This window comes from Thamnophis sirtalis, unplaced genomic scaffold, assembly GCF_051295495.1.
Source record: "Thamnophis sirtalis isolate CommonGarterSnake01/CBP01778 unplaced genomic scaffold, rThaSir2_p1.2 scaffold_10, whole genome shotgun sequence".
Taxonomy (NCBI): Eukaryota; Metazoa; Chordata; class Lepidosauria; order Squamata; family Natricidae; genus Thamnophis; species Thamnophis sirtalis.
Window position 1 is genome coordinate 5,776,412 of NW_028261390.1, and position 10,597 is coordinate 5,787,008.

At 40.9% G+C, this 10,597-nt stretch overlaps 1 protein-coding gene across 1 annotated transcript; it reads left to right on the top strand.

Annotated features, from left to right (window-relative positions):
* The first annotated feature begins 357 nt into the window (after positions 1 to 357).
* Positions 358 to 2,072, top strand: LOC106553650 (ferritin heavy chain A-like). Its single transcript, XM_087723755.1, has 4 exons — positions 358 to 459; positions 1,197 to 1,343; positions 1,474 to 1,599; positions 1,917 to 2,072. The coding sequence occupies exons 1-4, from the start codon at positions 358 to 360 to the stop codon at positions 2,070 to 2,072; spliced, it is 531 nt and encodes a 176-aa protein (XP_087579881.1).
* Positions 2,073 to 10,597: the final 8,525 nt, after the last annotated feature.

The following is a 10,597-nucleotide window of genomic DNA, read 5'->3' on the forward strand; positions in this document are numbered from 1 at the left end:
ATTCTTAAAAAAACCGCACCCTCTATTTTGCTGAGTCATCCTCCTTCCCTCCAAGCCAATCATCGGTTGAAGAACAAATGGTTTTCTATTGGATAGCATCACTCCTACGACGCTACCCAATTCAGCAGCTGCACCTGGACCCCAGGACGCTGCCAAATTTCTATTGGTCCTCATCAGCCCATCCATGCCCCCGATTGGTCAGTGGGTCCTGGAGAGGCTTCCTATTGGCCTACTCCTATTTGCTAATTGGTTACCCACCCTTACATTTTGGATATAAGGCCAAAAGTTGATGCTCTCTTCCAGACCCGTTGACCTTCTGAACTTCAGGAACAACTTGCTCTTCCTCACCACTTCAAGATGACTTCTCAGATCCGCCAGAACTACCATGCCGAATGCGAGGCTGCTGTGAACCACCTGGTGAACATCGAACTCCATGCTAGCTATGTCTACCTGTCCATGGTGAGTTACTCTGAATTTACTTTCAGTTGGAAATGTTTGCTTCTTATTTATTGACTTGGGCAAACTTTTGACTTTAGCTCTTTAAAGTGTAAAAAGGCTTAGTTGTGGGCAATGTACCTCTTGTTATTTCTTAATGCTGGAGAAATAAGGAGCTCCAATGCATATTTAGCTCTGGGTCTTTGTAACCAAGTCTGGAGTAGCAAGTCTTTAACATGTAAGAAATAAGATACTTTACTTGAGGTACTTTCACAAGCTGTTTACAGAGAAATAATGCCTTCAAAGAACATTAAAACTACAATAAACCTAAAACTCTGGAGGCAGCTCCTAAATCTAGAGTGAACAGTAATTGGGTCTACTGTTAAAATTATGGTTTGAGAATATTGCAATGGAATTAACAACCTGTGAGTAACGGTAGTTTAACAGGAAAGAGACTCTTAAAAGTATGAAAAAGGTCTTGGGTCTCTCTTATGTAGTAAGTCTGCCATTCTGTCAATTTTACTTAACGGTGTAATATCAACAATTTACAACTTGCCTTGGGAAGCTATTGGGAGTTTACTTCAGTGGGTTGTGTGTATATACACACACACCTCACAGGCAATTTATAAAACCTTAATTTGTTGAGCTAGTTTTAGGTAGAAACCAGCTCTGCTCTTTAGATAAAAGAGTATCTAGAAACTTTGGTACATTTAGATAACTTCTAAAAATTGTCTGCTAATGTATTCCTTCTGGTTTCCTAGGCCCATCACTTTGAACGTGACGATGTAGCTTTAAGCCATCTGGCCAAGTTCTTGAAGGAGCAATCTCAGGAGGAGAAAGAGCATGCTGAAAAGTTTCTGAAGTACCAAAACAAGCGAGGAGGACGTATTGTGTTGCAAGATATCAAGGTGAGAGAACAAAGCATTTGGGGATTTCGTGAAAGAGGGGAGAGAGAGCTGGTAGCATGAGACCTTGATAGCAAGGCGTTAGCCACGGATTGTACCTAATCACGAAGCCCGTTTTGTTTTTAATACACAGAAGCCAGAGAAAGACGAATGGGGCAACAGTTTAGAGACCCTGGAACAAGCCCTGAAGCTGGAGAAGGAAGTCAACCAGGCTTTGCTGGATCTACACAAGCTGGCAACTGAGAAAGTTGACCCCCATGTAAGTAAACCGAGCCAATAGTAAAGATAGGAAGATGGGCAAATCCAAAACTTGCCCAGTTTTTTTTAAAAAAAGAAAAACTAACTTGGTTTAGGCATGATTTGATATGCACCTAGAATGCTACTGTTCTTGAAATCCTGTGGCTTTTTAGTCCCAAATAGCTTAACTATTTCTTTACTCACTGTAGAGGCTTTTCTTGCTACGAAGGAAGGTCCATGTGGGGCTTGTTTTTCTTAGAAGTAAAAATGGAAGCTAAGTCATAGTTTGTTCTCCTAAACCTAGCAAACTTTCTCTCTCTCTTTTTTTGCCCCCCTCAGCTCTCTGACTTCCTGGAGAATGAATTCCTGGAGGAGCAAGTGAAGGCCATCAAACTCCTGGGAGACCATTGTACCAACTTGAAGCGCTTGGGGCTGCCCCAGAGTGGCATGGGAGAATACCTCTTTGACAAGCTCACCTTAAGCGAGAGCAGCTAAACTTCTGTCCCGTGTTTGATTTGTGCTGTTTCTCTTGGCAGGCAAAAATAAAATAAAAATATGTTTGGCATTGTGTGAAGGGTGTGTTTGTGCTTCCATCATCAATACAGAAAACGTAACTTGCCTATGCTGGTTTCTAGATGCTTAGCCACAATCTGGTTAATTAAAACTGTTGTAGATTTTGCTAACGGGGCTGAACTCTGGGGACTAAAGAGGAAAAGCAGGCCAGTTCTTAAACCGGGATTCTTAAACACAGCCGTAGTAGCTTCAACCCTCTTGTTGCAGAAAATGACAGGCTTTAGACTTCTCAGGATACAGGAAAAGTTTATTTGGCAGCCAGGTTCAGAAAGCTAGCCCATGGCTTAGCATTGCAAGTTCTGAACAATCTTCATTATCGAAGCATGCCTTCTTATATATTCTCAAAGGCATTGCAACACGGAAATACTTAGCACATTTCTTAGTGGTTACCTTGTGGAGAAAGCCTTATAAGGAGATGGAGTCTTACTTCTCTTGTTTATGGAGTACGGGTCATTAATAAACTTTAATTGAACCTTGGACTTTTATCCTAGATTTTGACATAGGGACATCTTGTGGTTAGGCACTGGCTTCCTGTTCTTTTGCAAGTTGAAACACTGCCTATGTGGCTTTAATATAGAAGTAAAGGGTCTCTAAGAGGCTGTCCAGCCTGACCCAGTAGGTTTCACACTTAAATGTCCAAATCTCACTTTACGTCTGCTTTACTCTAAAGGGAAAATAGGTTAACCCCTACATTCCCCATTTACAGATTTTATTGTAGTGTTGGGAGAAATGTCCTTCCGAGTTTAGTTCCAAGTGGGGAAAAAGACACTGGAAACATGGAGGCTGCTTGGAAAGATGGTTTAATGGTGGACAGGACCACATGGCTTGAGCTCCTGAACAGAAAAAAAAAAGGGGGGGGGAATCACATGCTTCTAGATGTTGGGTGAAGAAAGAAAAAGCAAGCTGCTTAAAAGTCCCTGGTTTTATGCCTGATCTTGATCTTGTATTCTGATTGGTTGTCAGACTCCCATGGGGGCTATGCAGGGGCAATTCTGTAGGCTGTTGTTTGGAGTCCCAAGTTTGGTTGAGCATCGCTTCTTCCCAGGTGCCCTGTGGTGAGGTGCGTAAAGGGCTAATGCTATCATGCCTTCATCCCATCACCCTGGAGCTGAAGGGGGAGATCTTTGTTATGTAGAATAGACTGGCCCATTCTTTTTAATGGCCCATTGACAAAGGTGGGGACTATTAAAAGGAAGCCTGCTTCCTCCCTAAAAACATTTCTCCATTTCTTATGCAGGGAAATATAATATTCTGCCTTTTCAATATTTCCCAGGATAATTTCATTTTTCTAGGAGAGGGGTGGGTTTTAACTTTGAAACACCACAGGGAGGTTAAGTTGTCAAAACCCACTGTTAGGGGTTTTGCTAAAGGGGGGGGGCTGAATTCTGGGGACTAACGAGAAAAGTAGGCCAGTTCTTAAACAGGGATTCTTAACTACAGCCATAACCTTCAAACCCTCCTTTAACTAAAGGGAAATTTGGTAAATGGGGAATGTAGGGTTAACCTATTTAATTGTATGAATGGTCGTCCTTGGGTTTTGTAGAGCAGTGTTTTTCAACCTTGGCAACTTGAAGATGTCCGGACTTCAACTCCCAGAATTCCCCAGCCAGCGAATGCTGGCTGGGGGATTCTGGGAGTTGAAGTCCAGACATCTTCAAGTTGCCAAGGTTGAAAAACACTGTGTAGAGTCATGTTCTGTTCTCCCTAAAAGTGCGCTTTTGCAGGAAGCAACTGAGACTTTGTTTTTCCTTGAACATGTTTCACTTCTCATCCAAGAAGCTTGTTCAGTTCAGCTTCTTGAGTGGTAAGTGAAAACATCTTCAAAGGAAAGCATAGTCTCAGTTGCTTCTTGAAAAAGCACCTTTTGAGTCCCATCGTGACCTGGATGACTCAGAATCTCCCATAGACGTCAAGTTCTGTTCTTTAAACAAATGTGAAGTTCACTTTTGCCAATTACTCTATTTCAGCTATCAACAGAAATGCTGCTTTGCTGATGCTTTATTTAAATTGAATGTGTGCATCAGTAATTGCCTGACATCTGTGGATGCCATACACTAAATAAAACAAGCCATGATTTCTATCCATTTCCTTACATGACTTCTACAGCCACTCTGTATCTCAGATTATGTTCATTAACGTGGAAACTAATCAAGGAGAGAACAAACTTAGAATTAAAAGATAAATTTTCTGACAAGTAAACAATGGAACAATTTGCCTCCAGAAGCTGTGGGTGCTCCAACACTGGTAGTTTTAAAAAAGAGATTGGACAACCATTTGTCTGAAGTGGTATAGGGTTTCCTGCCTAAGTAGGGGTTGGACTAGAAGACCTCTAAGGTCCCTTCCGTCTCTGTTTTTTTTAGCAGATTTTTTAATTACTTTTTCCCTTCAACACCTTACAGTCATTACATCAACATTGTTATGTCATCATACCTGTACATGTATATAATATTTCGCTTCTATATTTACATACCTTCATACACAGTTCTATATATATTTATATATAGCTTTTTGGCTTAATTAATTTTATTCTTGTTTTGCAGCCATTTGTACCAATTGTTCCAAATTTCATAATATTCTGACTCTTATCTTTTAATTTCAGTGTTAATTTGTCCATCTCTGCACAATCCAAAGTTTTTTTTAATCACTAATTCGTCCGAGGGGGTATTATTTTATTTCCAGCATTGGGCAAATGTTATTCTAGCTGTAGTTAGCAGATGTGTTAATATGTACTTAATTTTCTTTGTATATTTCCCCTTGATTATTCCCAGTAGAAAGATTTCGGGTTTGTATTTTATCTGTTCTCCTGTAATTTCTTGCACCCATTCCCAAATTTTTGTCCAATATTTTTGTGTTTCCGGGCAGGTCGACCATAAGTTTGACTCTGTTCTTCTGGGTGTTTCTTATTCTTCAGCCAAATGATTTGTTTGGCAGTTCTAGTCTTCAAGTAATTATCTAGTCCTGGTATAACATACTATTCAGGCACTAGAACAATTGATGAGGTTTCTGGCTTGGCACAATATGTGAAAGGAAGACCATTCCTGGGACAAACTAAGATTAAGGCATTCTTAAAATTAACACTCCTGAACTATGTGTTCCCCTGATGTTAAATTTCAGTTCCAAGTATCTGTGGCATCTCTCAGAATTGAAGCCCAATAGATAGGACTTGATGAAAAATTGTATTTTCTAGCTCCTGATCAAAGCAAGGCGCCATATGAAAGTATTTCTCCAGCTTTTGCTTTAGATCAGGGTGGAGAATTATGGCCCCTTTATGACTTTTGGACTTCAACTCCCAGAATTCCTAAGCCAGGCTGGCTCAGGAATTCTGGGAGTTGAAGTCCACAAGTCATAAAGGGACCATAATAATTCCTCACTTCTACTTGTAAGTCAAACTCAAAATTTCCCATAAGTCATTGGTTCCATTGGTTCATAGTATTAGGAAACTATTTTTTCTAACTCAACAGTCTGTGGCTTCACATGTGATGCTAACCCTGCCTATTGTGGCATATTCCATTAATCAAAAAAAGTTTGCACATCATTAAGCCATTTTAACCAATCTCTGCTTTCTCAGTTGTACTAGATAAAACAGTGAACAAAAGGAAATTCTAAAGGCAACTAATCTTGTAAAGTTATCTCTGTGACTTAAATTACATCTTTCTGCACTAAACAGAATAGTATTTTTTTCATTTTATACCACTCATAATGATAAAAACTCTTTAAGATCACCATTAAGATTACTTCATTCCTTAAACTAACATTCCTGAACTACATACTTTCCATATATATTTAATGTCAGCTACAAGAAGAATCCTTATCTGTAGCGCCTAGAGATTTCTCTTAGCGTTGAAGCCCAACAGATAGAGAATACAATTTTTCAAATAAATCTCCCGAAGCGATCAATAACTGAAACTATTAAGATACAGAAGGATCTCTACAGATTTGAACATTGTGCACTACCTATTGAAATGAAATTCAATGGTGAAAAAAGTAGGGTTCTATATTTAGGCGAGAAAAACGAAATGCACAGGTACAGTATAGGTGGTACCTCGCTCAATAGTAGCAACTGTGAGAGGGATCTTGGAGTCCTAGTGGACAACCACTTAAATATGAGCCAGCCGTGTGCAGCAGCTGTCAAAAAAGCCAACACAGTTCTAGGCTGCATAAACAGAGGGACAGAATCAAGATCACGTGAAGTGTTAATGCCACTTTATAATCCCTTGGAATCCTGCATCCAGTTTTGGTTGCCATGATGTAAAAAAAGATGTGGAGACTCTGGAAAGAGTTCAGAGAAGAGCAACAAAGAGGATTAGGGGACTGGAGACTAAAACATATGAAGAACGGTTGCAGGAACTGCTTATGTCTAGTTTAATGAAAAGAAGGACCAAGGGAGACATGATAGCAGTGTTCCAATACCTCAGGGGCTGCCCCAAAGAAGAGGGAGCCAAGCTATTCTCCAAAGCACCTGAGGGTAGGACAAGAAGCAATGGATGGAAACTAATCAAGGAGAGAAGCAACTTAGAACTAAGGAGACAATTCCTGACAGGGAGAACAATTCATCAGTGGAACGACTTGCCTCCAGAAGTTGTGAATGCTCCAACACTGGAAGTTTTTAAGATGTTGGATAACCATTTGTCTGAAACAAGCTTTGTGGAGATGTTGGAATTAAATATCACATTTCTGACTGTTGTTTCACAGGGCATTGAAATTTGCATTCGTAAAGAGACCCCAGATATATCCAGCCATGTTTCCAGCAATTCAATGTCCAGTTCGGTGTGATTAAATTCTGGATGACACATGATATAATACGTGCTCATTTTGAATTCTGTGGTTTTGTTTTTTTTAATGTGTGTCATAACGCAGATGAATTATTTAGATGATGACATTCACCACAGGCTCATTAAAATTCCAGCCTCACATTTAGAAAGCCTCTGCTGGTCTCGATGATTATTAATAAAGAGCATCTTCTTATTCCCATGGGGTTGCAATACTTCAAGAGAGGTGGCATTTATCTTTCTACGTATCTAAGCCCCTGACAGGTTCATAAAGGTGATAATTTCGGGCAAGAGCTGCTGGCATGAATCTTATTTATCTTCTTCAAAGTCTGTTTCACCTAAGCTCCCGATCCTTGTTAAGCAAGAGTCAAGCACTACTATCTCATATAGTGCTGTTTATTTTTTCCCAGAACAAGAGTTGGACAGATTCCAGAACAAGAGTTGGAAGTAATTCTGGAAATTACTTCTCCTTGCATAGCGATTGGAAGATAAGACCTATTTTGGAGACATAATTTCACTATATTTACTATCCTCCGTTCCACTGCTTGCAACAGGGATACCTTATGCCACCGGACTTGAAATTTTGGGCTTAGACAACTTAGAACTATGCCGCCTACGGTGTGACCTAAACGTAGTACACAAAATTGTATGCTACAACATCCTACTGATGCAGGAGGGGGTGCACAGGTAAACCCACCAGTGGCTGGCCAGGTTAGGTGGTCTTAATAGAATGGACCTTATAAATTCATATTAGCTTGGCTTTTCATTCTAGTGCCCTGGAGTTAGCAATAGCAATAGCAATAGCAATAGCAGTTAGACTTATATACCGCTTCATAGGGCTTTCAGCCCTCTCTAAGCGGTTTACAGAGTCAGCATATCGCCCCCACAGTCTGGGTCCTCATTTTACCCACCTCGGAAGGATGGAAGGCTGAGTTAACCTTGAGCCGGTGAGATTAGAACCGCTGAACTGCAGATAACAGTCAGCTGTAGTGGCCTTCAGTACTGCACCCTAACCACTGCACCACCTAGGCTCCCAAAGTTGACTTTTAGCTGGAGTGAACTTTCTCTCCAACTTCCTCATAAGTATTAAAAATAGGGCTGAACAGTGTGGCAAGACCCTGTAAAGGAGGGGCACAGGAAGCCAGGCGTGGGTGAGAGATAGAACAGAGGTAAAAACTGCTGACAGCTTAAAACATTATAGGAACTTCTCTTTCTTGTATTTTTCCTCTGTACTTCTCTGTAACATTCCAAATGAACTTCTCCTTTTCGAAATGTCATGCTTGCCTTGTGTATGGAAACGCCTTGAGAATACACAGTGTGGAACACTGCATAAAAGTAGCATCCTGCGCAGAGCCCAGGCAGTTCAGATTTTGGTCTGTGAGCACGCTGAACTCGATGCATCAAATAAACCTGTTTCTCTCACCTTCGTGGTATCGAGTCCTGGTCTTTCGTAAGTAGATTACAAACCTTAATCTGCTGCAACACTACCTGTCAACGACTTCTTCAGCTTCAACCGCAATAACACACGGGCAAACAATCGATACAAACTCAAGGTAAATTTGCTCCAAACTCGATTGCAGAAAATGAGACTTCAGCAACAGAGTGGTCAACGCCTGGAATGCTCTACCTGACTCCATTGTTACATCCTCAAACCCTCAAACAGCTTCAACCTTAAACTGTCTACTGTGGACCTCACCCCATTCCTGAGAGGTCCGTAAAGGGGGCGTGCATAAGCCCACCGGCATGCCTTCCGTCCCTGTCCTACTCCCCCCATTTATTCGTATCCATTTCATGTATTCATCATCTTGTATATACTTATATCTATGATCTTATATATGCTTGACAACACAAACAAATAAATAATACATATTTAATTAAACAATCGACTGGAGATGTTATTAAGACCCAAACATGGATATTTGGATATTTGTTCACAACTTTTCAGATCATTTGGGATAAATAAAGTCCGTGGTAAATTTTCTGCGAGTGGATTACAATAACACCTTGTTAAAGAGTGGGTTTTGAAACTTTAATTTTGTTTTGTTTCACTAATACAGGTAGTCCTCAACTGATAACAGTTTGATATTTATTTACACCCCACCTGTATTATTTTTATGAATAAGTATAGGCGGCAAATGTATCCAACGCGCACTTCCTTCCTCGCATTTCCCCCCACAACAACAGCCTTGTGAGGTAGGTTGGGCCAAGAGGGAGTGATTGGCCCAAAGTCACCCAATCAGCTTTCATGCCTAGGGCGGGACTAGAACTCACAGGCTCCTGCTGATTGGCTCAAAGTCTCCCAGCTGGTTTCCATGCCTGAAATGGGACTCGATCTCATAGCCAGCTTCCGTGGTTAAGGTGAGAACTCTCAGGCTTTCCTGCTTTTAAACCTGCTATATTTTAATGACGTATTTTATGCTTGTTTTGCTTGCTCCATGTTGAATGTTTACATGTTTATGATTTGTATGTGCTTCTGAAGGGGAAAAAAATCATGGTAACCCTTCAAACTGAGAGCTTTCAAAGTGGCTAACAATTGGGACACACACCAACGTGCCTTTGAAAAGTTGTGGGATTTCAACGAAGTTGTGTTATTTCCACAGATAGTCAAAACGTCAACTAGACAAATAAGTCCTCAAACTTTTGAATGTGGATAGTTCTCTATTTCTCACCACAATAGAGCCAAAATGTCTGTTAATAAGCAAGACAGTGGGTTTAGTGAGTTTTGCCTTGTTTTATGATCTTTCTTTCTTGCCACAGTTAGAATAGAATAACAGAGTTGGAAGGGGCCTTGGAGGTCTTCTAGTCCAACCCCCTGCTTAGGCAGGAAACCTTACACCACTTCAGACAAATGGTTAGAATAGAATAGAATAGAATAGAATAGAATAGAATAGAATAGAATAGAATAGAATAGAATAGAATAGAATAGAATAACAGAGTTGGAAGGGGCCTTGGAGGTCTTCTAGTCCAACCCCCTGCTTAGGCAGGAAACCTTACACCACTTCAGACAAATGGTTAGAATAGAATAGAATAGAATAGAATAGAATAGCTCTGCTGGCCGCTGGCTCTGGGTTGCTAAGCAAGTAGTCATACATCGAGGATTACCTGTATCATAGTTAGATATTTGCAAACATTTGAACATTTTTGTCACCTTGAGCTACCTTTGACAGAGACAGAGACTGGCTATATTTTCTTTTTTTGTTGTTGTCATTGCAAGAAAATTGGGGGAAATTTGCAATTATCTTGGGAAATGCTGGGCTCGGATAATTTGGCTAATATTACACGGAGCTTCTCTCAAATTACTGGGCTTCAGTTCATTTGTTGTTCTGGCTGACTAAAATTGTTGAAAACTGCCCGAGTAATTGCCTGCCACTCTGAAATGTGAAAGGCACAGAAACTATCTGGTGAACAAAGAAAAGCTGACTACAGATTAATAGAGCTGGAAGGGACCTTGTAGGTCATCTAGTCCAACCCCGTGCCCAAGCAGGAGATCCTACACTAATTCTGACAGATAGCAGTCCAGTCTCTTCTTGAAAGCCTCCGGTGATGAAGCTCCCACAAGCGCCTCCCAGATGGTCTTCGGGTCCCTGCCGGAGCATCCATAGGATGTGCATGCACATGTGTGGGAGTGGGGGACATGCATGGGGTGATGCTCACTTTGCATTTTGGGGCCTCGGGGGG

Coding starts and splice junctions, on each gene's coding strand:
- LOC106553650 (XM_087723755.1), top strand. CDS start 358: ATGACTTCTCAGATCCGCCAGAACTACCATGCCGAATGCGAGGCTGCT. Junction 460..1,196: donor GCTATGTCTACCTGTCCATG/GTGAGTTACTCT, acceptor CTGGTTTCCTAG/GCCCATCACTTTGAACGTGA. Junction 1,344..1,473: donor TTGTGTTGCAAGATATCAAG/GTGAGAGAACAA, acceptor TTTAATACACAG/AAGCCAGAGAAAGACGAATG.